The following is a 26,660-nucleotide window of genomic DNA, read 5'->3' as shown; positions in this document are numbered from 1 at the left end:
CAACCGCCATAAAAAGAAGAAGAAGAAGAAGAGCTCAGTGTTTGCGGAAGTAAACATGGAGGCTAACGGCGGAGCGTATCGATTTTAAAGTTGTTGTCCAGCCGGAGCAGCATATTAACCTAATCCTCATTACAGTCCGTCATGGTTGTTGTTTTTCTTCCCGCTGAACAGGGACATTTGTCGAGTGTCGGTGACGTTCAGGTTGGATGAACTGGGCGTTGGGTCGCATTTGTATCGGATACCCGAGTGGCCTGGGTCACTTCGAAAAGCATCTAACCTGTGTTGTTCAGACAGTCATGAAAAGATCAGATACAGGCCGCATTAAGGCAAAAATAAATAAATAAATAAGAATCTGAATGGTTCGCTTCAGGCTGCAGTGTGAGCGCAGCCTAAAAGGCGCTTTGCACTTCTGCAGGGTTCTTCTGATTCTGAACAGTAAAATGATAATGAATGTGAAGTTGAGGAACAATAAATAAAGTATTTGTCCCAGCAGCTTTATTGAGCCAACTTTCTGAATCACAGGAGATTAAATTCATCCACACTTTCCCTCTTTTATAGATATATTCTCTTTATTCAGTCTCTTCTGTCATCATTTTAATAGCAGTTTACAGAAACAAGGTGCTACAATCTCAGTAATTTTAGGCCACAACAGTCACACAAAAACATGGCAACATCCGACCAGAGTTATCTTTTTCTCTTTTATTTTGCTTTGCTGGTTTAGGATGTGACACAGATAAGACTTTCATGATTAAATGTTCTCTGTCACTTTTACAAAATGGAAGCTAACTGTGCACATGTTTAGAAAATTAAGGCACAGAGCTTCTCCTGTGGGTCATTTTTTCAGCTGAATAAAAAGTTTGATGTATCTTCTGACAGAAGAATAAGTTTCTGCTTCCTCCGTCGCTTTCAGAGTCCCAGTATCTGCCCTCTTCATCCGTGTCCTCCTCTTCCTCCTCGGACAGCTCCTGCTTCAGCTCCTGGATGCCAGAATGAAGCTCCATCAGCTGCCGGATAAGCGCTTGGTCCTGGGAACGCATCTCCATCTGAACATAAAACACGTTTAGATCAGACTTGTGGAATAAAAACGGGGGAACTGGACTTCTTCTCAATCAAACTGACCATTTCCTTCCTGCGCTATTCCGCTCTAATAAAATAAAATTGAGGATTTTTCACGTGTAGTTGGATTCCTTCCGGTGGAATTTCAACCTGGCCAATCAGCAAAGAGAAGAACTCGAGAACGATGACGTCATATTTTATTTTTTTTTTTTTTTTTTGCGTTGTTTTAGAAATGCGTGTAGTCTTAGCGATAACAGCGGAGGAAGTGAACGAAGCCGTTCAGTTGATGTTGGCCTCTAATTATTGAAATATCATTAGCAGCCATCTTGTTCGGATCGGCACTTTCTCTTCAGTGGACGATGGTTGATTTCTGTGGAGCTAAATTGGAGCCAGTTGGTCCAAAAGAAAATTAAATTCAATCTGAAAAAAAGATTTGAAACTGAAAAAAATTTTGAAACTGGAAAACAGGTCGCAAAACTGAAGAAAATGTTCAAAACTACTTTTTGAGTCCCAGATTTTTTTTTTGTTTCAAAACGTTTTAGTTTCAAAATAATTTTTAAGTTTCAAACATTTTTATATATCAAAACATCTTTTGGTTTTCAAAAAATGTTCAGTTTTTAGACAATTTTCAGTTTCAATTTTTTTCAGTTGCAAACTTTTTGTCACTTTCAAAATAATTTTTCAGTTTCAAATCTTTCTTGTTCAGTTTCAAACTATTTTATATTTCTTTTTTTTTGACAAAATAGTGTTTTTGTTTAATTTATTTTTCAGTTTCAATTTTCTTTCTTTTGAACAAACTTTATGGCCCCAATTTAACTCCATAGTTTGTGGTGCAGGCTATTTCTGGTAAGCTTCATAGCGTTGAACTGGTGGATTACGTACATCATGGACAAACGGTTTTTACCAAGCTTCGATGAAAATGTTTTTGGTTTTTGTCATGGATTTTCTGTGCAAACTGCAGCATTTGAATCATCTCTCCTTTCAAATGTAAATTTAACTTCTTCATCTAATTACTTCCAGTGTAAAATGCGATTTCCCGAGCTTCACCAAATCCAAGTTTGCTTTCAAGGATTCAGGAATGTCTTGAACAAAAAACCCTGGCGGGCCGATCTGCATTTCTTTTCTGTGTTAATTACGGCTCCAGTCGGAGAGTCCGTGCTCCGGCTGAAAGATGCTGGTCTTATTGCCTTTGTCAGAAACTCAACGACTCACAGATGAAACATGAACTTTCCTACTGGAGACGGGGGCCTGCTGGGCTCCAACTCATTATGCCAAACGCTGGTCCCTTTCAGACTGGACACTGTCACTGTGTGTGTGTGTGTGTGTGTGTGTGTGTGTGTGTGTGTGTGTGAGAGAGAGAGAGAGAGAGAGAGAGAGAAAGAGCTGCTGAGCAAAAAGACTCAATCAAGACGCTTCTTTGTTCCAAAGTTCTTTCACTTGGGTGGAAAATGAAGATCTTAGCATTTAAGCTGGATTTATGGTTTAGATGTGCTGCGGAGATAAAGTTGTTCTCTTTTCCTTAGAGGCTAATGTAATTTGATCTAAATAATCTTGCTTTTCTCTTATAACTATCACAAAGGGTTTATTTATCTCATATGTAATGTCTTTTTTCATCATAATGAGCCAAAATTTGAAGTCTAAACTTCTGTTAATGGCAGAATTTGGTGGCAACTGTAGTCACATTTACTTGGCTAACTTGGAAAAAATTCCTTTTCGGAGTATTTTAACTATATGCTTTACTTTTACTTGAGTAAAAGTATTAAGTACTCGCACTTCAGTGAAATTTCTGGATTGGGATTTTAAAACAAATTCACCAGACACAGACACACACCTGCAGTTTGTGTTAAAGTTTCATAAGTTTTGTAACTGCAGGTGTGTCCGTGTCTGGTGAATCTTTGGTTCACCAGACACCAACATTCACCAGATCTTAATGTTTTTCAGTAAGAGTGAGAGTAGCGATGCTTCATAATACAATTACTCAAGTAAGAGTATAAAAATATATATTAAAAAGTCTGCTTGTGCACTGGGTAACTGATGAAATGATCAGTCACTTAATATTTTAAAATTACATCATCAGACGGATCATAATATAAGGTTAAGTAGAAATTTTGGTATTTAGAGGACAAAAATCACAACAATTTATATAAGTAACAAAAACTAACAAAATCTGGCAAAAGAAAAAAAATTCCAAATCAGTTTTTTTCAATAAAAACTCATGAAATGTTAATGTTAACAAAAATTGCAGGTGTGTGTCTGGTGAATTTTTGACTAAATAAATTTGTTATTTTTTCAGTGGATAGAAAATCCGGGTATTTTACTCAAGTAAGAGTAGCAATACTTCATAATAAAGTTGCTCAAGTAAAGTAAAAAGTACAGCGTAGTAAAAAAAAAACCCTCCTAAAAGTACATTATTCTGAAAAGTAACTTGAAACACGAACCAACATTTTAAAGTGTAATGGGGACACTTGGCAAAATAATGTTTCAGTTGTTGGTGATGACTGCGTATTTTTATGTATTTATGACGTAAAGCACTTTGGACGTCCTTGTTGCTGAAACGTGCTACCCAGTTAAACTCAACTGATCGATTGAAGTAAATTTAACTGAGTAAATGTAACTAGTTACTCCGCAGCTCCGGGCTTACCAGCTCCGCTCTCAGCCGTGCCAGTGCGCTCCCAATGTCCCACCGGCTGCCGTCCCTTCCGGCCGAGTGCGCCCCTCTCAGGGGGCAGAAGTGGCGCAGTTTGGGTGTGTTCTCCCAAATTGCGCCATCATGAAAGGTAGAAGTCTTGCAGGAGAAATCCCGCAGTCTGGTCAGGACCACGTCCATCACCCCAGTCCGGTCCGGTGAAATCCTCAGCCGGTCTCCACCGGACGGTGCTTATGAGGAAATCACTCTCTCTTTCTCCACTTTCTCTCTCTTTCTCTCTTCCAAAACGTGATCCCTGCAACTCTTTTTAGCCAAAAAGAAAAAGCTAAATGTCGTCACCTAACAGGGAAATGTGACTGACGTCGGTGCATTTTGTCCGGTTTTTATCGGATCCGCTCGTTCCGCGACGATTAGCGGAGGACGTTGGTGGTTGCCATGACGACGGGGCTTGCGTATCTTCGGGGACAGAAGAAGGGCTTCTTCTTTTAGCTTTCTGGTTTTTGTGAGGTAAATGTGAAGAACAGCCATGTGTGACTAACTGTTCCCATGCCACCGTCGTCGCTCTCCGCAGCCCGGGGCAACCCAGCGGCGGTCCGGACGCTTTGGCAACCAAACACACGACGTCTTTATCAGACCTGACGAACCGAAATAAGCGCCAGAAGCTATTTTTAGACTTCCACTAGTTCCACTGTTAGAGATACAAGAGCAACTGAACCAATTTTCAAATAAAGTAAAAAAAAAAGAAAAAAAAAAAAAGACTAATTGTGTGAAAGTGTCATGGTGTTAATGTCGCGCTTAAAACGGATGAGGACTTGTGACGTACGATGACGTATTAGGGCCATTGAATGTGGGACTATATTGCCTTCAAAACAACTCAGATATTTTTAGATTAATGTGAAACATTTTCTACAATAAAACCTGTAATTTTCTTAACCTTACGAGAAAAACAACTTTTGTTTCTAAAAATAAATGGAAATCTCTGAGCTCTACAAATTGAACATTTGCAAGAAAAAAACTGAAAACATTTTGAGAAAGTTTTGACATTTCTGAGTTCTGAAAGAAAGAAAAAAACTCAAATTTTTCTGGAAATATCCTGGGAATTTTTGAGCCCCAAAAGTTTAAAGATTGTGAAACAAAAACCTCTGAAATTTTTAGATTAATCTCAGAAATCTTCCAGGAAAAAAAATAATTCTGAGCTCCAAAAGGTTGAAAAATTGCAAGAAAACCCCCCCACAGAAATCTCGAGCTTAATTTCAAAAATTTGTATCAAGCATTTCTAAAATCATTCTACTCAGCTGCAAATTTGTTTGTCTGATCATGCTATTTTTAAAAACTATTTATTATCCTTATGTTGCCAGTTTTCCTCGTTGTCTTCTATTCTTATTTTTGATGTTTTCATATTTTACCTCAGTTTGTCTATGCTGAATAGACACTTCCTCACTGAGGGGACAATAAGTAACATTTATTTTATTTTCTATTCTATCTCCTTTGAAAATATTAAATCATAAAGGTTTCCTTTAGCATATGACTCACTGTCGCCCTCTTGTGTTAATTTCGGGAACAAATGAGTTTCAGATAAGAGGTGACCAAACCAAACATTAAGAAAATATAAAATGAAAGCATCAGTTGTTATCAGTCTTAAGAATAAAGATTGTTGTTTGCACTTTGAATATTTTAATATTTTAATATTCATGGTGAAACATCATATCAAATGTTATTTTCAGTGTGTAAATCTGAGTAATTGACTTGACTGAGGGAACATAGTTGAAATAGTTTCTATTTCTATTATATTCTGTTCTATTGTCAGAATAGATAAATAAGTAATTATTTATCTATAATAAATAATTACTTATTATTTAAGTAATATTAAATAATAATATTTAATATTAATAAATATTATTATTTATATTAAAGTACCATCAAAGGCCCCTGATGGTACTTTGGAGGTTTAGTTGCTTAGTTTTGGGTGAGTGTGTTTCAACATCCGGGTCAATCAATCAGTCAATCAATGTTTGATTCAATGATTGAATCAAACATTGATTGAATCAGTCAATCAGTCAATGTCTCAGCTACAGCTGATCAAAACTTAAATGTTTGTTTGAAAATCAGATTTAACTAATTAAAATTTCTGTTCATCTTGTTATGATCGCAAAGAAAGGAAATTAACTACATTTCATGTTTATATTTCACATTTTTGTTTATTATTTATAATTCTGGTGATTAATGATGCACCCCCCAAACAAAAACAAGGAAAACCTCAGCTGAAATCCGAACATTTCGCACCAGGAAAGCTGTTTTTTTTAACAGAACAACACCCATGACTTCCACCAGCAGAGTTAATGTGAAATAAATTTGACTCCGGTTTGGGGATCCACGGATGAACCATGTGATTCCGCACGAGGAATACGCGGCACACGGCACTTCCAGCGGGTTGCGTAACCCCGCAGTGTCGGCTGCTGCTGCGGGGCGCTGCGTGAAGCGGGCAGAGTTTGGGTGGGTGCTGCAATCACCAGTTTCTCCACTTTAAGAAAGAGGCAACTTAGTTGCACAAGTGTTTCCCCTGGCTGTTTTTGTCGCAATGAGCTTTCAACTTCTGCATCCTCCCAACGTCGAACCGCCACCTCTTCCCACCCCGACCACCTCCCTCTTCAGACGGGTTGCAATTTGCACACGGCTGCGTTGGTTATTTGCACTAATTATAATGTAGGATGGGTGCAAATATTCGCAATCGGCGTGTGGAGAACCAGCAAAGCTTCAGTCAGAGGAAAGCGGATCTGAATCTGTGAACGGTTTTCTTTTGTTCATTGGAAATTGGTGTTTGATATTTCCCTCCAGTGATGTTCAAAAGCAAGGATCCAGAGCGACGTCACATTTTGGCAGAACACAGCAAAGCGTACTCCCTCCCGGGAAGGTGAGGCGAACTTTTGTATTGAATATCGATTTCTACAAAGGAAAAGCTGAAAAAGAGGCGATTTCTCACTTGTTTTTAATATTTTTTGTGTTCTTCTGTGACTTAAAGTTTTCCTCACCGGACTGATGTGGGATCTGTGGGAAAACCTGCATTTAATTATCCTAAATTAGCTTGTTGATCAACCGATTTATTCGATCACTTTTGATTAGGGGAAATGATCATTCAGATTTAAGGGCTGAGGTTGAGATACAGTTAATTTTTTTACATAATTGGTCATTTTAATTGTCTCAAACTCATAAAACTGTAATTAAGTCAATTTAATAAGCCTAAATATGGATACTGAATACAAACGACTCTTTAAAATTTCTCAAAAATAAAGTTGCAATAACCAGATTTGGTAACCCTCTGACACATACTTTGCTTAAACACCTTCAGGTGAGGTAATTTGATTAAAATAGCACATTTTCAGCAACAAGGCGATTCAAAGTGCTTTACATGAGTTAGAGGAAGTACAAACAACAAAAGAAAGGCAAGAGAAAAATAAAGGTATAAAAAGTTTACAAAAAGGTAAAAGTATATACCACTTGCTGCAGTGTTGGTTGTGCAGGAGGCTCTGCTAATGCTTTTCAAAGATGTACCATTGTATCGCTGTACATCTGTTTGCGGCCATTTTCATGTGAGTAAACGTTGAGTTGGGGCGTGGCCAGCAGCAGATTATTTGGATTTAAAGTGACAGGAGCCCCTAAAACAGCTCCTTCTGGAAGGAGCTCAGAATAGGCAGAACTGAGCAAACTAAAACCTCATTATCTAAGAATTATTTGTTTGTAAATGATTTGTTTTGTGTAAAAACATCCTAACCTGTTTAAGGAAGCATAATATGTCTCCTTTAAGCGTGTTCTGTAGTCCTGAAATGCTGATTATAAATATTTTTCCCTGTCAACTTACCAAACTAGTCATTGATGTGTGTAAAAATATATTTTGCACGGGGAGCCAACCTTGTTTCCCCTCATCAGTGTGGCAGAGGTTGGTGCAGGTTCACCATCTTATAGTTCGGCGGGTTCAGAAGATCATTTCCATCTCCAGTTGGACTCTCTCTGGACTTTTGGGGTTGTAGTTTTTCCAGCGTTTTAATGAAATCGTCCCCATCTCTGTTTCTTGGGGATGAATTTATTTCAGCCTTCTAACTTTCTGTAACATTGCAGAGTTTTCTGATTACAGTGTGCCAAACCATGAAGAACTGCAGAAAGATGGGACTTTCAAGCATTGCCATGATAACAGCTTCGCTCAGCAGGACCGAGAGACGGAGAAAAAAGTTGCCAGCAGGAGGTTGTACGTTGTTTCCATCATCTGTCTGCTCTTCATGATAGGCGAGATTGCTGGTAAGTTTGTTTTTTTTTAAATCCCTTTTCTTGCTTTATTAGTTTCATCCTAAGTCTTTCTCAGTGTTCTTTGACAATACTGGTTAATTTTGACCATTAGCTTTTGTCCTTTTGTTCTTTTTAACTCTGTTCTGTTCTCATTTTCTTTATTCAACTTTTCATTACATCTCCACCTCCTGTCTTTTCTCTTTCCTTTTCCTGCATCCTTCAAAAAACAACTATTTTTACTCCAAAATGTCCAGTTACCACATGTAGAAGGGGTCAAATGCAACTGGAAGCATTAGAGTTACAAAATATTGATGCTAATGTAGACAGACCCTTAGTAATTGTTTAAATTTTTCCTTTTTGCAGGAGGATATTTGGCAGGAAGCCTCGCGGTCATGACGGACGCAGCTCACCTTCTGACTGACCTAGCCAGCTTTGTCATTAGCTTGTTTTCCCTCTGGCTTTCCTCTAAACCTGTCACACAAAGGCTCAGCTACGGCTGGTATCGTGCAGGTACCGAGTCATAGGACGGGTCCAACAGCATCTGTTGCATTTATGTTTCCTTTCCAACAACATTTAGTTTGAAATCATTAATACAACAATACAACACACACTCTTTGTAAATATGAAAACACAATTTTGTGACTATCATATATTTAATTATCCGCTTGCTAACAACAGACCTTGCTGGTTGCATGACTACTACAGAATTAATTGGCTAGCCTGCAGCTACTTTGCTAGCTAGCAGTTTCTACTAGCTAGCTAACTGAATTGAGGTTTAACTTACCCTATCTTCAATACCTTTATTTAATAAACATAAATGAATAAACAAGTATATAAATATATACAATTCTCTCAGCTAACTAAGTGCATTGATTATACATTGTAATTGAGGCTTCCCTGGAATATTAACCATTGTTATTGAAATGCCAGTTGGCCTTTCCATTTCTTTTCTCTTGCATATTTTCTACATGTTATATAAACATTTTCTACCCATTCTATTTCTCCAAAATGAGAACAATCCCCTGGTAAGCTTGCTTGCTAAGTAGGAAGATGGATTACTAATTTGCTACATGCTAGCTACTTTGCTGGCTAGCAATCTACCCAGCTAGCTTACTTGCACCAGGGTGAATGCAGTTGTACGTCAAGCCTTTTGTGCAGGTATCCTGGGGACACACAGGACTGTGAGATGACCAGATACTGCTACTGGAACGATGCCACGAATCTTTGTTTTTTCCTTTTTTGTTGTTTTTTCTGGTCAGATCCTTGTTAACTAAAAATCGAGATGGATTACTAATTTGCTACATGCTAGCTTCTTTAATGGATGCAGTTGTTAATACACTTGTGCTGCATTAATAAGGCTCTGGTTATGAATCCCTCAAGCTCTTTCTGTATGGAGTTTACTTTTATTCCAGGTGTATAAATGTTTTTTTTTATTTTTTTTAAATGGCCCTAAATATCTTAAGAGGGTGGATGGAAAGTTTGCTTGTTGGTTGCACGTAGTCAATTAACTTCATAGTTATAAACTAGCTAGCTGATAATAACAAGTTAGCATCTACAAGAATATATTCTTTCTCTTGTTCTTTGGGTTTTGAAACCGTTTTTCCTCACTCTGTAAAAGAAAAATTTCCACAACAGTTGCATGTAGTTAATTAACTTCATGGTTATAAACTAACTGATAATAACAAGTTAGCATCTTTTTCATCTTGCCCCAATTTCAAGTTGGCATCTTTTTCATCCTGCACCAATTTCATTTTAGTAGCAGCATCTCCAGATCCAGTTTTAGGCTGAATTTTAAATCACTACCAGCCAAATTAATGTTCCATGGGTAAAAAGAGAATTGATGCACTTTCATGATAAAACATTTCTCAGAAACTGTAGTTTAGGTTAGGATAGAAGCAACTACCTGGTAAAAGAAGGTCAACTTCTTGCCCCTTAGCCATTTGGTCGATGTTTGATTATGTTTTCTGGTGAATTCTCTCCTGATTTCTTTGCGACGTTGTTTCGTTGTCCATGCAGAAATCTTGGGTGCTCTGCTGTCAGTTTTCACCATCTGGATCGTCACAGGAGTGCTGGTTTATCTCGCTGTGGAGCGCATCGTCCATGATGACTATGAGATCGAGGGCCATGTGATGCTCATTACCTCAGGTTGTGCAGTGGTGGCCAACATTATGTGAGTAAAATGGAGGAATGTTGTTGTTTATGCTAAAGTATTCAATAATTGTTCTTTAACAGGTTGAAGAACAGAATTTCTTATAGCGCTGATTGAAATTGGTCCTTATTTCCCAACAGAATGGCTTTAACCCTTCACCAGTCGGGTCATGGCCACAGTCACGGTGGACTCGCCTCACACGGACACAGTCACAGTCCCAAGAGAGGAAAAGAAAAGACTCAGAGCCCAAACAACATCTATTCAAACGACTGCATAGACATGGAAGAAAACCATGCGGGCAACGGTACGATTGAAAAACAGCAACATAGCTGAGACACTAAAATGTCGTAATATGATGTGGATGTTTGTTATTTTCATATGTGTTAGGAAAGAGGGCTCAGCAGGCGAATGCAAGTGTGCGAGCAGCTTTTGTGCATGTGATGGGAGACCTTCTCCAAAGTGTTAGCGTGCTCGTCAGTGCCATCATCATCTTCTTCAAGGTATCTTATTCTGCATTTGGGCTCAAACTCAAACTCTGCTTTAAAGAGTTTTTTCTGTGGTAGAAACTGCAAATGGAGATTTAAAATAGAAATATGCAAGTTTTCCCTCATCTCAAGTGTTATTTTATTAATTAAAAGTAGTTATTGTGAAACTACTATATCTTTGAAAATTACTTAAATGGTCATTCTTAATAGTTTTCATAAAGCTTTTATTTAAACTCAATGATAATCTTGTGTGTTTTAGAGCGTTTTCACACCTGATAGTCCGGCAGACTCAGTTCGATTGGGAACCAACATTATTTTACATTTTCTGCTGGTGATTCGCTTTCACGCTGCACTGTTCGCCTGTGGTGAAACAGCACAAAAACCACCGAAGAAGACACTGAGCGCAACTTCCTCCTTTGCAAAATGTAAACAAAAGTGGAGTAGCGTCAGGTTTTAGCGTTTGTCGGATTTCTCTTTTGCGTTTGGTAAAAGTCCATGAGTCATTTCTTCCGCTAGTTTCAGATTCTAGCCTGTGAGTTACCTAGCAACTCGCACGTCCTTTGGTTGCCTAGCAATAACCTGCTGAGCAACAGCCACAGTAGCCCCATGATCCACTTCCTGCTTTGGGAATGGTCTCCAGTCCAAAACAAAAGATTTGTTTTCATTGCAGCTGCCCTTTTAAGGATTTCACCCAGATGATTTGCTTTTCTGCTTAAAAGAGGGATCTAATTTATTCATTAAATAAAATAAAATGTAGTTTTTCATTACATAGCTATGTATTAAGTTATGCTTTTTGATTTTTTTTTTTTTAATGATTTTTACTTCCAGCCAGAATATAAAATCGCAGATCCGATCTGCACCTTCTTGTTCTCCATTCTGGTCCTATGCACCACCTTCACCATCATGAGGGACATCCTTCTTGTTCTAATGGAGGGTAAGGCCATCACTATTCTTTTAGTATATATTATCATAGATTTGGCTCATTTTCTCTCAGTTTTGCTTTTGTTGTTTTTTCCAACTGTGTCGCAGGTACGCCATCGGGGGTGAGGTACAGTGAGGTGCGAGACCGTTTGTTAGCTGTAGACGGAGTCAAAGCAGTTCACAACCTTCACATCTGGGCGCTCACCATGAATCAGGCAGTTCTGTCTGCACACATAGCAATAGGTGAGAAAAGTCAGTCATTTATTTCACAGATTGTTTTGTATTTCAATTAGTTGTTAGAGTTGGCAATGTGGTTCAAAACAGTACATCATAATATGGCTGGAGAATAAATCAGTAACGTATATCAGATTAGACATGGGATCAGTATTGATAGATGATGCGTCTGATAAAATATTCAGCAATTTCACTGAACTGCACTGCATTCTGGGAGCTATAAGCAGAGGAAAGGTTTTAGCAACTCAACTTAAGCTAGTGAGTCAGTTAGTGGAATCAACTGACTCACTTGCTCTTTGGTTACCTAGCAACTCGCACGTTCTTTGGTTGCCTAGCAACAGCCTGCTGAGTAACTGCCACAGTAGATTCCACCGCTGCACGTCATAACTGTTTAAAAATAAAAAAACAGCAGAGTAAAGCGAAAACTGTGGATAAAACAGGGAAGTCAGGCCAGCAGTTTGTTTAAAACAACAACAAAAATCAATAATTATCAATATTGACTGATAAGACAATATTGCGAAACCAAACTTTTTTTAGCCAAATCATCCAATCCTACGTAATAAAAAGGCCACCTAGTCACATTTTTGCTTTTTCGAACTAAAATATACCTTATATAAAATTTTAAAAATGTGTTTATTGTAATAAACTCTCGGCTGTATTGGTCTCTTCACTTTAGATGTTAACAGCATTTCAGTTACACGTAGAATAAATAAATTATAAGTGGTGTTTTCTGTCTCTCTCTGTTTCTCCAGATGATTCGGTTGATGCCCAGACCATCCTGAGGGAAATGACCCAGGCCTGTTTCTCCTCCTACAACTTCCACTCCATTACCATTCAAATGGAGCGGCAGGCTGACCTGAAGCCTGGATGTACGCTGTGTGAAAATCCTCAAAACTAGGAACCCGATGAGACTCGTTTCCATAGCAACTAGGACGGCCGGGAAACGTTTTCTTTTACTTCAGCGTCTCAGACAAACTTACGTTGCTGTATTTTAAGTGCACTTTGTACTAATTCCTATAATTGTGGGTATTTAATGATGATGAGGATGGCACAAGCTTTAATAATTTGACTTATTGCAAAAAAATCACATTAAACTAATTTGTTCTTTTCTTCTTTCTGAATTTAAAATTTTGAGTGTCTTTTATAGCTTATTGATTCTTAAAAAATGTTTTGAGTCAAGGTGCTGAATACAAATAAACACCACTTTTGGAAGATGCTGTATGTGTTAGCATGATAGCAGTAAAGCAGCGGTGTCAAACTCATTTTAGTTTTGGGCCAACTGAAGATCCTAAATTTTCTTAAAGGGCCGGTTGTGCCAGAAAGTATTGATAAAACCTGTTCACACTGTTAAAATATCAATTAATTCTTAAAATTAAGTAATATTGAACATCTATTCAGCCCCGCCAGGATTTTGTGATACTTTTTGTGATTTTTTAAATATATTTTTTTAATAAAATTCAAAATGTTTATGGTACTAATTTGGAAATATTTGGATATTTGCGCTTATTTATGTTGGTAAATGCGACTTTTTTATTACTCGCTGTATAGATTATGGATTATAATATGACATACATTAAAACTGAAGCAGCTGTTTAGTACAAGTAAAAAAGCCTGTGACAATTTTTGAGAAAAATTTGCAATAAGCTCCCAATTATTAGTGCAAAAGAATTGGGGCATTTGTTGGTTTTGTGTGAATTTCCACAATAATTTGCAATAAACTGTAGGGGCTGATTGATATAATTTGGCAGTAAATGGATAAAAACTCAATTGACTTGATTCATGAAGTAATATTTAAGCACATTACAATAGCTACGGCGGGCCGGATTTGGCCCACGGGCCTCGAGTTTGATACATGTGGTTTAAAGAGAAAATATGTATTTTTTACATTGTAAAACTTAATGAACTATTACAATTATTTAAATGTTTTATTTGATCCACTCAGTCAACACTGAAATTTAAATTAATTGTTCTTTATGCCATCTAATTATGAGGAAAACTAAAATTACTGTAGCATAAAATTGAAATATTAAAGTGATACTAACTGGTCACTAAATGCCCTTTTTGCATCATTTTACTGCCCATTAAATGAATATTTAACTCTAATCCCAGCTCTTTCAAGTGAATTTGCTTTGAAGAGCTGAATGGACTTTAGATGCAGCTGCCCTCAGAGTAACTCACTGCTCTCTCTTCATTCCAGTGTATTTCCCTGGAGGAGCCACATATTTAATTAAAGCATGAGTAATGCACTAGAGAGTGCAAAGATAATCCCTTTTAGTGCTGATACCCCTTAAGCTAATAATTACTACTACGTTTTCTTTAAAGTGATGACCTGTAAAGCTAATTTCCAGGTTATTTTTTACTTTAAAATAGCCTGTTTCCTGTTTTTATTATTCTATCTGGATATATAGTAGGTGTTTGTTCAGACTGCAGCACCACTGACGCCGTTCAGTGAAGCTCTTTCCAGTTTTATCTGTTTTGAAGCTGCAGGTAAAAGCAGCTGCTTTCTTTCAGGTGCAGTATGCTGGCTGAGGCAAGCAGAGGTGACAAGATGTGCAAATATGAAAATGATACGATTTAGATGAAGATCTTTGATGCTCATTTTTTACTCCTTGAGGTTTGACCCCAGCAAAAATCTACCTATGATCGACTCTTTCTTTTTGCTTTGCAGTGATAAATCGCTCAGGAAGGGAAAGAAAACGTGCATTTTGCTTCAAGTCAACCTTCTGTTGTTTTTTTTTAATTAAGAAGTTGTGGCAACACAAGCAAGATTGTATTTTTACACCTTTTCTTAGCAGAGTAAAAGCCGATTTCTTTAATAAAAAAAAAACAGTTCAGGTTTTGATTACACAAACTTGTCAGATGACAGAATTTTAAAGGGTGAACTTTAAATTAATAATAGGAATTCTGCAATAGGATACTTTTCAAGCCAGAAGACAAATCTTTCTCTTTTTAAATAAAAATCTTATACAATCAGAATGAGAACAACATTTCTGAAAGTGATTTCAAATCTGTACAAATAAAGACAGAAGCACATTTAACATAGAGCTGGTCATAGTAGACATTCAATAGGTTTGTAGCATTCTGCTGTATTGTACTAAATTAGTCCAGATCTTAGTCAGCAAGGCTTTTTTTCATACAATAAAACATAATTAAATTCATTTTTTGGCTATACAAAGAATATTTTCAGTATGCAGTCACTATTGTAGAAAAGTTTCAGTTCCTGTTCTCTGAGTACTGAAAAACGACAAGTTGACCCTCCCAATATGGCGGCGTCGCAGACATGGGAAACTGAATCTGGTGCCAAGCTGTCTAGCATGTGTTGCGATTAATGTTATACAAATGACATACCAGTTGGGGGCGCTGTTTCTCTGTTTAAAAAATACATAAAGATTAACCAAAGCAAATGTGCAGTGCGCGATGCTTTTTCAACAAGACATTTGTCCCATACAGGGAAAAAATGCGGAATCTATCATCAATATTAGAGAATAATACTTTATATGATAACTAAATCTAGAAAAAATAACCAGAAAGAAGACGAAGAAAGGGAACCAGGAGAAGAAAGAAGACAGCGGCGCCCCTATTCTGGAATTTACTGCATGATTTCTGGAACGACGTACTCTCGCGATATACAATTAGCAGCAGCTGTGCTCAAGAGAAGCTTGTTTGTTGTTGCAGGGCTTAAAATGTCAACGAAAGTGAAAAATCACCACCTCAAAGGTAACATCACCCGCCGTTTAATTAGCTGTTAACATCAATATTCAGTAAAATGCTGCGTTTATTGTCGCGTCGGGTCAGTTTGAGCACACTAAAGCAAACGAAGATGAAGTTGTATGGTTTGAGTTAGCTTAGGCAACAATTTCTTTCCGTTACTTATTACGACAAAGGGCTGTTGAAAGTCCACAATAACATTTTAAAGCTATTAACTAACGTAAAACTTGTTTAAAATGTAATGTCTGTCTTGTATTGTAACGATTAGTGTGTGTAACAGCTGTTAAACTTGTAGAGTTGCTTGTATTTTAATTATAGTGATGTAAAATGTTCTGTTTCCAATTAAACCAGTAATATGGATTGAGTTTTCCTTTTATTGAAGGAATGTAAATTTGTGCTGATGTAGTTCAGCCTTAAAGGAGACTCCACCCGGACCCACACCTGCTGCTCCTTCTCCTCCTTCAGCATCCTGACCTGCCGTCTCCATGACGACCCCTCCTCTAGTGCCTCCTTTCGTTGGTCAGCCTCCTCCCCCCCAGCAGCAGCAGCAGACCCAGGCTGCTAGAGATGTCAACACTTCCTCACTGTGTCGCATCGGCCAGGAGACTGTCCAAGACATCGTCCTCAGGACGATGGAGATCTTTCAGCTACTCAGGAACATGCAGGTCTGTTTCTACCTGCTCACGTTTTGAGTCACTTTTTTTCCTTTCTAATTTGCTTTCAAGACTCAGAGCTCCTATAAGTTAGTAGAGATGTTATTTTGGACTTTAGTCGCCTTTTCATAGTCCATGAAACTCACTATGTCGTGAAATTGTTCAGCATGTGTAAAAACTTTATGGATTAGATGTTTTTTAATGTTTGTCCAGTGGTTCTACCGAAATCAATGCACATATCACTCTGACAAATGATGATGACAACTTGGCTTAGTGCGACCCCAAAATTAATATACTTTTTTTTAAGTACAGGAATAAAGTAGAACTTGTAATAATTTAGTCACCTTTGGTACATTAGAAAACACCTAGTTTAAAATATTTTAAGCATCTTCCACATTATCGTTGTGGAGATAACAGCGTTAAATGAAGAAGTTAGAGAAAAAATGCCGTTGTTTGAAAGTTCAGTCCGTCTGTCTGTCCAACTATCACTTTTCCTGGACTTATAATATGTAATTGTCATACAAGCCTGATGCATCTGCCAAGTTTTATGAGTTTTTGTATAAGTTTTGACAGCCAAAAAGCTAATTCATTTGACACAATAATAATAATAATCACTGCTCTGGTGTAATTATCAAATCCATCCATTGTAATTTGTACTTCACAAGGTTCTGATGCTGATGGCTGTGATCATGTAGAATCTCCTGTAGCAGTCTCTGTTACAACAGATCTAGAGAAGCCTCTGACTGAAGACATGGTTGTTCTAACGCAGACTCATGAAGCGTTTGCTTTGTAAAAATCAAATGTACTTGATTTTTATGAAGAATCTCTTTTCACCAACTCCAGATCTTCCAGAGTAGTCCCAGAACAGATCAGGTTGTTGAATCTGTGCAGCATCTGGTTGTAAACACTGAAGGATTGAGGTTTCCTTAAGAAACGTTCAGTACTGTCTGCTCCGTCCCTTAAGGTGAACACCGACATATTTATTCTCCTCAACCACCTCCACTTCGTCGCCCATGAAGCTGTAGCTGAAAACAGAGTTTTAATTATATCAAAACAATTAGAGGGGCTCTGAAGAATAAATGCTGCTATCTTTACAGAATTCATCTCTTGCCTGGGGTTTTTAGCTAGCGGCTTATTTTGTTTACAAGTGGAAATAGGTGGAGTAGCTAAAGTTTTACTCAAGTAAAGGTAAAAAGTAGCTTTTCAAGAAATGAGTATTTGAAACAAAGGCAACATAAGTACAGAGTAACTGATCAAAAAATCTGATTTACTATTTTAAAATGGTGTCATTAAACACACAATATAAAATGAAAATGTGGCATTTTTAAAACTAAAGCAACATTTTGGCAGAAAAACATTTATAACTGAAAAAGGAGAAACTTTTTCAGTTATAAATGTTACATAAAGCTAATGCTTAAGTAGGTAATGTGAACATTAGAGCAGGGTAATATACTTTCAGTGATAATAAATAGTGTTTGTTGTATCTTATTGACCTCCAGCAGATAAAAAACATCAGAACAACAAAGCCTGTGTACAAACAAGAAGTCTCACTTTAACATAAACTTTAGGTTTATGTCATACATTTTTGCTCTTTCTTCATTGAAGTTAACTGGCACATGGGTAGTAACTCGTTACTACCCATCTCTGTTTACAAGAATAGCCGTCGTCATTTTCTCTGAGGTCAGGCTGATATCTAAATTTCTTCTCCTGATTCTTTTTAGTTATTTGGTTGTTGCTCAGTTTTGGTTTTTCTTAAAGTCGAGGTCAACTTGAACGTCTCCATCGTCCTCAGTCCCCTGCTGCATGTTTGCATCAGAGCCAAACAAGCATTCTTCTTGCTCAGCAGAATTCACAAACAACATTGTTGTGACTTGTTTCTTTAGATCACAGACTGTCTTGCTAATAAAAATTCTTCCTGTATCCTCTCTCCTCCGCACTCTTTATTCCTGTCTCGTCTCTGTTTCTCTGTCTCCTTGTTTGCCCTGCAGGCAGGCTTGTTCATGTTATGTAGGATGTTTATAATCAGACATTGGAGCCTCAGAGGCTTGTTGATCCTCTCAATGAAAGAATACATTGTTGCTTTTAACACCATTGTAGTTTAATGCCAGTAATCTTGGAAAAAAAACAAACAAAAAAAAAAACATCCAGCCGTGGTGGAAGACTTTGTTTTGATGATGCTGAATTGGGATTTAATCTCGTAAAAAGAATATTTTCTGTGAAGCTGCATTAAATAAGCAAGTTAGCTACGCCCCAGAAGATCTGAGCTGTGTAATTAAATTACAACTTTTTCTGTTGTTTATTTCAAAATATGTTGGATCCATAACCCTTCAGATGCTAGCTAAGCTAATTAGCTTCATGCATCTTATTTTACGAATGCAACCAGGCTGGTGTATGACTGCTACAAATGTTTATTGATACATATTCTAAGATTAATATTAGAAGTGATTCGATACCAGTCGAGTGATCAAGGTGAACTGCACATGGTTTATGGAAGAATAAATGTGTATTAATTTTGCCGACAAAATTAGTAAATAATCTTAACCCTGAGCTATATTCTGTAATAAAAATATATATTTAGGCTTACTAATGTCTTCTAGTTGTATGTTAAAACAAACACCATGTGACCAAAAGTCAAAGGTATTTGCAGTTTTGGGTATGAGGCTTTTTAGTGACACTAGGCAACTTGGGAATGGAATACCTGGATGTAAAATTGTAGAAACTAAATTCTATGCATGTATTTTATTACGCAACTTTGAATCAAAAGATTACTTCAGATTATAGAAGAATTATATAAATAAAGAATAAATTATTTGCATAAGCACGTACCGTAATGCAATACGTTTTTTTCTGTTTATTTCGGATGGGATAAAAGCAGTAAAGGTTTTTTTTTCAGCATTTAGCTGTATTTAAGACTACAGTATGAACACTAATAATTGTACAAAAGTCTTGTTTGAGAACATCAATAAAAATAATCAAACTGAGATTAAAAATCAGTTTCATTCCTTATGTGCCTAGTGGATCTAATTAGCAACACACCTAAATTTACACAAATTTTAGGTGCAATGTTTAAATTTATACTGTCTAACATTTGAAGGCAAAAACAAGTATTTTTTTGTAGAAATGGATATAAATTCAGGATTTATGGTATTAAATATGGTATAAATCCTGAATTTATTTTAAATGACGCAAACAGTTTTGCCTCATTTTATCCTTTGGGGCAGATAAATGAACCAGGCGCGTCTCTGACCGGGCGCGTCTCTGACCGGGCGCGTCTCTGACCGGGCGCGTCTCTGACCGGGCGCGTCTCTGACCAGGTGTGTCTCTTCTCCTTCTCAGCTACCCAATGGAGTGACGTATCACCCCAACACGCATCAGGACCGGCTGGGGAAACTTCAGGAGCATCTCCGGATGCTTTCCGTTCTCTTTCGCAAGCTGCGACTGGTCTACGACAAATGCAACGAGAACTGCGCCGGGCTGGACCCCATCCCCCCAGAGGTCAGAGGTTAACAGATTGAGTTACTACATTTAACACAGTTTGATTTAAAATATATAAATTTGACCCTCTATAATTCATGTCATGTATTTATTCCCCTAAAACACAGGATTAGTTTTTTCTGCTTTATATTTACTTATTTGCTATTTATTATCCCACTAATTATTTTTGACGATTGATTATTTGAACAAAATAAATTGACATATTTTGCAGAATTTTCATTTAACCATTTAAAAATATATTAAAAGATGCAAATTAATAATAGTAATATCTTGTTTTTTTAAAATAAAACAGATATTGTATTACCTAAAATTTAGTAACACATAATTCCTCCTGTTTGCTTGATTATTTGTAGCTAAGGATTAATCTGCAGTTAAACAAAATACCTTTCACAGAATTTGTGAAGCTAAAATTATGCCACATAATTGACAGAAAAGGTTTATTTTTTATCTTAAGTGCAAAATTTGTAAGTATTTTGTACAGTTTTGAATTTATTACTAATCTGACTGCATTTTTGTTCCTGCAAACGGTATTTTTTTTACAGCCTGTATGCACCAATTAATGATTAATCAATTACTAAACTACTTGACGATTATTTCAACGATCGATTAGTAACATTTAAATGGTTCAGCTCTGGTCTACATGCAGGCTTGTTTGCTTTTGGTACATGTGAAATCACAGACTCAGACTTGAACTCTGATTGCTCTTCACATGTGCTGCAGCGCTGCAGCCTGGCTTTCCGCTGTTTCTGATTGGATTTGCGGCTGCAGCAGTCGCATCCCGATCTCTACAGGTTGCCTCAGAGCTAATCCTCGTCTCCAGTCTCCCACTGGGAAAAATGGAGGATATGGGAGGAGACGGGTCTTAAATTGGAACAAATTTCTGTTTAATGCCAACCTTGTGTTGAGTAATATCTGGACAGCGGTTTGTTTTTCCACCTCTAAATCAAAATCCACGATGAGGGCGACATTTTCCTCCTGCTGTTGCCGCCTGACCTCCACCTTCTTCCTCCACCTTTATTTAAATGTGTATTCATTTCCCCTGGAGACCCGGAGCGGCGCTGACCAGCCAATAACTTAGCTCACCGTGTTTGTCTGGGGCTGAGCGTTGTTGATTTTGGCCCAGCGGCTGCCTCGTTTATCATCCTGGGGAAAATTCAGGTGCCAGCCTGACAGCAGCTCGCTATTGGCTGCCTGAAACAGGAAGTGGAATCAATGACTGGAGCGGTGTGACCTCATCGCAGCCTAATTAGCAGCAGACCCGTTTAATGAACAGCTGGACTGAGCGCACACATCAGGCTCCTTTCCTCTCCAGCTGGCGCTAGCTGCAGCTTTTCCCTCCGTCTTTCTCCATCTTTACATGATTAGTTGATCTTTTTTCCTTTTTCTGTTCAGTATTACCTCTTTTCCTCCTTTTTCTGCAGGCCAGTTTTTATTTTTACGGTTCCTTGGACATGTAATACCTTTTGAACCTTTTCGTCACATTGCAACTACAGACTTCAATGTTTTTAAATACAGGATTGGCAAACATTTCAGCCAGCAGATGTGCAAATCAGTGCAATTTAAGAGGATGGAATTAAACAGGACTGACTCCATATGTATGCCATACTTTATGGCTGATTTAAGAAAAAAAACTTAATTTTGTATGGCTTTACACCACAAATTTGGTTCAGCATTCCGGGCAGTTTATGCATATTAACTGAGGCAAAACACTTTTAAAAAATAATGCAGGCAAAAAAAAAAACCTTCCCAGAATTCGTCTTTTATCAGCCACATTTATTGCTTTCATTTTAATTTTATAGGAAATAAGACCTCCAGCCTCGAGAGATTTATACTTGGACGCAGACTTGGCGCACCATTTTCTTAACTAGGCTAAATAAAGCAAGATTTTTGAAGAAATGTGGATCATACTCTGTTTCTAATAATTTGGCACATATTGAAATAAAACTCTGTCCTTTTTAAAAAAAAGATTTACCATTTTTCTACAAACAACAACCAAACTTTGGTTAAAATATGTAGTTAAAATCAAATAAAATTGTATTTGTAGAGCACATTTCAGTGTTTCCATTACAAAGACAAACAGTTGAAACATTAAATGTTTCCATCTAAATGTTGGTTAGTGTTTCACTTAAGGTACCAATTTAAATGTAACGTTAAAATATTTTAATAATCCTTGTGTCCTTTGACTGCTTTTAACTCGACTGGTTTTGAGTCCTGTCGCCACATGTTTGGACACTTCTGGCTTCACTGTTTGGTCTTTATAATACAGTTTGAATCATGAAGTTTTCTAGAAAACTGATGGATTCAAACGAGATTAAATTACATACATGTTGGCGTGTCACAATTAATCGCATGATAAATTAAAGCAAACTCGATCATTTCTATTTGCAAAATTTAAAAACTGGATTAGCACTTTTTGTTAAGATAATTTTGTTCATAATTTATTTTACTTGTTTTTTCTGTGGTTTATTTGGATTGGATTTTTAAAATGTCTTCCAGTTCCAGTTTTAAATGTTTGAGAATTTAAAGTTTAAGTTTATAGATCTTTGAGAATATGTGCATTATTTTGCCATCACCATTATGTTACTTTAAATATTAGTGTTTATTGCAATAACTAATTTATCGCGGAGCAGAATTGGTTATTTTCAGGCCTACTTGCATGTCGACTCCACCAAATTAATGATGTGCATGATTTACTTTTCACATTTTGCTGAAACCTTTTCCCTTCTGCTTCAGAGTTATTCATTGCTTTGTGCTGGACTGTCACATAAAATTTAAATAAAACACATTTAGGTCTGTGGCTGTTGGCTGGAAAAGGTTTAGGGAGCATACATTTTTCTGCAAGGCACCAAATTCTCCTTTTCTTCTACTTCACTCTTGCTCCAGTCCGCCGCAGCTCTTGTCATTTCCTGCAGCGAACAGTCAAGCGGTTTCATTTCCCTCTCTCCTTATCCGTTCACCCTGTTATTTTCTTATTACTTGTTTTCTTTTTTCTCCCGTTTCCGCTTTTTTTCTGCCTCTGCCCTTTTCCTCTTGTCTCACCGAGGCAACCTGGAGAACTTCATTAGCTCATTCCTCTCTGTCAGGCTGGAAACCACATCCATCTTTCTGTAGAGGAGGCCCGGGTTGTGACTCACAGGCACATACATTTACTCTGACTTGCATGCACAGAGCGCTCTGCATCCATCTTTTCCCAGCTGGACTCAGCACATTTTATTTCCTTCCTGCTCCTTTGCCAGAGTCGACCCTCAGGATTCGATATGTGGATCGGTTTTGCTCTTAAATGATCTGATGAAAAAACATTTCTGTTTTCCTTCTGGGACGCAGCTTATAGATTGTTTTAATGTCCAACTCGATGTCAGTGTTGTTCTTTCTTTCTTCTTCTAAGATCACGGTTTAGATTGGGAGTTTTTCCAGGAAACTCTCAGGATTGAAAGGTTTCCTTTATTGATCTTTTATTGGTGCTTTTGAAACCCAAATGGGTGAAATGTTTCACCTCTTGTCTTTAGTTTAGATTTAAATATTTCACTTTGACCTTTTCAGGGTTCTTGGAAATCCTTGAAAATGCTTGAACTTCGGTGAGGTGTTTTCAAGGTTTGGTCCTTAAAACGCTTAATAATCAAACAGCGCAGTTTTGTAATAATTCGCAATCTATTGTTTGACTAAAAGCATAAATTTGGAAAACAGTATTTACAGTTGAAACCAGATAATTTAAACACATTTTTTTTCTTGCCATCTGAAGTTAAATCAGACCAAATTTATCTTCATTTAGGTTATTAAATTATTTCTGCTTGCTAAATTCGAGAAAACTTGGCAAGAACATTTTTTAATAAAGATTTTTTTGTAACTTTTCTCTGACCAGTCAGGTATACAAGGTGTGTGTGTGAGAAACATTTCAAAACATATTTTGTTTTATTTTAGTTTCCCTTATCCCTACTGCAGAATATACAATACTATTATAAGACATTAGTAAAAACGTAATAAATTATGTAAATAGTCTCTTTTTTGTATTCATTTTTGAGCAGCTTGCCTTGAAAAGTGCTTGAATTTTACGAACCTTTCTTTCTGCCCTCTCTTCCTCCAGGTTTTCTTGTTTTGCTTGTTTCCCTCTCGCTCTGGTTATTAGTTTGATCGCTTCAGTCATCAAGCAGCTGCACAGCTTCAGGCTAATCGGAAATTAACCAAAAACTTTGGGCTGTTTATAGTAAAGTTATCCAAAATAGTTGGAGTGAAAAAGTGTTTTCTCGGAGGTTCTCCAGCCTAATCTGTGTTTATCATCTTGTCTGCTATGAAGGTCTGAGTTTTGGAGAGGCTCCATTATGTTTGCTTAACTTTGTTTTTGCCCACAGCGACTTTGTTCCTTCAGGAATAGTTTTGCTTTTTCTTGTATAAACTAAGCTTGTTTCATACCAGTCCAGTCAGTAATTTGGATATATTCATACATAAGTTTTATTTTACAGGAGTTTCTCTAAACACAAGCGACGTACAGTCCCTGTACTCCTAAAATTACACCTTCACCAGTTTTTATTGCTTTCCACAAGCTGCTGGTTGGATATTTCTTCCAGAAGTCTTTTGATCTTGTGGGATTTCTTTTGGCACAGATCTAGTTTTTAAGCATAGTGTAAATAATTTCAAACAGGTTGAGATTTAAGCCATTTTAATAGTTCTTTGTTTTCAGATGCTGCACCAATCTGCCTCCATTTTCCACCCATTTGTGAATAACACCTTTAGACACTTGGTGTGTTTTCACACCTGACAGTCTGGTAGACTTGGTTCGATTGGGGAGAAAAGCTGCTACATTTGCTGCATTTTCAGCTGCTGTGGTTCAAATTCACACTGCACTCTGTCAAACACAACTAACCCTTTGAGAAACCTGGTCCTTTTCTCGCCTGTGGTGGCGCTACACCATGAACCAGTGAAGGAAACGACACAAAAACCTCTGAAGAAGACATGAGCGCAACTTCCTTCTGTGCAAAATGCAAACAAAAATGGAGTAGCTTCAGTTTTTAGTGGTTGGTAGGATTTTTCTTGTCTTTGGTAAAATACCAAGAGTCATTTCTTCAGCCAGTCGTGTGTTTGTTTTATTTGTATTTACCCAGAATGCCCTGTGCTGTAATCCACTTTTTACTTTTGGAGCTTTTATGCACAGAGTCACTCAAACTGCACCACAGTTCACTTCAGCTGAACTAAGACCAAAGTTTGCTTTCTTTGTCCGCATCAGTTTGATTCACAACTCCGCAAGCGAACTGAACTTTCTAGACAAACAAACCAGAGTTTGGTTAAACTGGACTAAACAAGCCTGGTGTGAATTCATCCTAAAGGCCTGTAAGAAGAAGAAATAAGGGGAAGGTTTAGTGAAGAAGTAACACTGCCTAGAAATTCTCCCCAGAAATGATATGAACAGCAAGTCTTTCATTTCAGTCAGTTTTAAAATGGTCTAAAGGTAACATCTGCACTCAGATTTTGAATCATTGTCTTTCATGGAAAAAGGTGGTAAATTGTTCACTTGAAGTAAACGTTTGGTTCTAAACTATTTAGTATCTGAGGCACCAAATGAAAACAAATACAACCCTCTGGATTATTAACAGATTTTTACAAAGTTCCCCTTGATTTGGACTCAGACTAAATATAAGTTCTGGTTCCCCTGCTTAAAACTGTAGAGGACAAAGACTGAGCTGATTTGAGATAATTACTACAATAATATTTGATGCGTCAAATTTTAGCAATCGTCAAACATGGTGGCACAAAGTGGATGGAGTAATAAAAACCGACTGCCTCCATTTTTTTCACGTTCAGCCAGATGTTTTAACTCTGGATGTTCCAACAGAACAAAATAAGCCAAAGCTCACATTAGAAGTGGTTTCAGAGAAGCTAACGCCAGCTAGCGGGAAACATCTGGAGTGTTGACGGCCTCAGCTCTGCCTTAGTACTGGAGTTTTGCCTTAAATTCACTAGTTTGGATGTTAGATTTTCAACTGGATGACACCAGAAGGAAAATGTTTTTCTGCAAATTGCTCAGGATTATTTTGTCAAATATTACATTTTAGCCTGTGTAATTACAGAAAATCCACATAAATCCAAACGTGTACAGCCTGTTTTTATAATTTATTGACGTCATTTGTATAATCCGGCCAAGAAAAGAAGCAAAAGAAAACACCAAATGGTGATATTCATGCCCAAAATGAGTGTAGGTAAAATCCCTACTGGAGCCGTCTAGGGTGTACATAGATCAGTATGATTTCCCCTTACAAAAAGACATAATTAGGTATTTAGTTGCTTCGTTTTAGTTTGCACAATCTAACTTTTAAAAAAGTGCATTAAACTTGCTTCTCGCCTCCCGTCGCCCCCTGTGTTGACCAGCAGGGGGCAGTATGACGTCAGAAAGCATGCAGCGGCCCAGGCGGCTCCCAGAATGCTGCCATAGCCTGAAATCTCTTGCACATCAGCCTCTTGGTGGTGTCAAGCAGACAAGGTCAAGCACACAGAGCGTTTAAAAATGAATTAATCTCTCACTCGCTGTCTCCTTCTCTCACAGAAAGGCGAATCAGACCGCCGGAGCTGGAGAGCTTACACTCGATCCCCCTTTTTTCTGTTGCTTCTTGGAAACCAGAGTAGAAGACAGCTGATGGGTCACGCATTGTATCTGGGAGTGAGATGAGAGCACAAGTTAATCCAAACTTTACATGAGAATAAAATGCCTGTTTTATTATTCGAGAAAGAATAGTATGAAAATTCTGAGTTCTTGGATTAAATCCAGATTATTCTGAAAACAGATTTTATTACAATAAATATGAAACCTTAAAGGTGACATATAATGCTTTCTTGAACAGATTAGCATAAGTCTGTGGGTTATGAGAAACATTTTGCACAAAAATAATTCTTAAATAATGAGATTTTAGTCTGTTTTTTGAGTTTCTTACAGAAGGAGCTGTTTCAGGGCCTCTTGTCACTTTAAATCCTAATAACCTGCTGCTGGCCACGCCCCCTAACTCAAAGTTTACACTCGCACGTGAAAATGGCTGCAGGCACGTAATTAT

General features: G+C 37.4%; 3 protein-coding genes across 7 annotated transcripts in view; 2 read left to right on the top strand and 1 right to left on the bottom strand.

Annotated features, from left to right (window-relative positions):
• Window positions 1–555: 555 nt before the first annotated feature.
• LOC103155383 (uncharacterized) lies at window positions 556–4,508 on the bottom strand. The gene is made up of 2 exons (XM_007577055.2): window positions 3,698–4,508; window positions 556–1,043 (listed from the first exon to the last, which is right to left on the bottom strand). The coding sequence occupies exons 1-2, from the start codon at window positions 3,881–3,883 to the stop codon at window positions 807–809; spliced, it is 423 nt and encodes a 140-aa protein (XP_007577117.1). The 5' UTR covers window positions 3,884–4,508; the 3' UTR covers window positions 556–806.
• Window positions 4,509–6,067: 1,559 nt separating this feature from the next.
• Window positions 6,068–12,982, top strand: slc30a8 (solute carrier family 30 member 8). The gene is made up of 9 exons (XM_007577053.1): window positions 6,068–6,614; window positions 7,833–7,993; window positions 8,345–8,491; window positions 9,998–10,151; window positions 10,271–10,434; window positions 10,518–10,630; window positions 11,444–11,549; window positions 11,645–11,779; window positions 12,523–12,982. The coding sequence occupies exons 1-9, from the start codon at window positions 6,541–6,543 to the stop codon at window positions 12,666–12,668; spliced, it is 1,200 nt and encodes a 399-aa protein (XP_007577115.1). The 5' UTR covers window positions 6,068–6,540; the 3' UTR covers window positions 12,669–12,982.
• Window positions 12,983–15,374: 2,392 nt separating this feature from the next.
• med30 (mediator complex subunit 30) overlaps window positions 15,375–26,660 on the top strand; it is a 47,875-nt gene continuing 36,589 nt past the window's right edge. Inside the window, exons 1-3 of one of the 5 annotated variants that reach the window (XM_016663519.1) lie at window positions 15,375–15,487; window positions 15,861–16,143; window positions 19,468–19,626. In XM_016663519.1, coding sequence (XP_016519005.1) covers window positions 15,964–16,143; window positions 19,468–19,626 — 339 coding nt within the window. In that variant the 5' untranslated portion in view covers window positions 15,375–15,487; window positions 15,861–15,963. The other 4 variants (XM_007577047.2, XM_007577050.2, XM_007577049.2 and 1 more) reach the window with 4 other exon arrangements.

Source organism: Poecilia formosa, unplaced genomic scaffold (assembly GCF_000485575.1).
Source record: "Poecilia formosa unplaced genomic scaffold, Poecilia_formosa-5.1.2 Scaffold426, whole genome shotgun sequence".
NCBI lineage: Eukaryota > Metazoa > Chordata > Actinopteri > Cyprinodontiformes > Poeciliidae > Poecilia > Poecilia formosa.
This window is presented reverse-complemented; position numbering and strand designations above follow the sequence as displayed.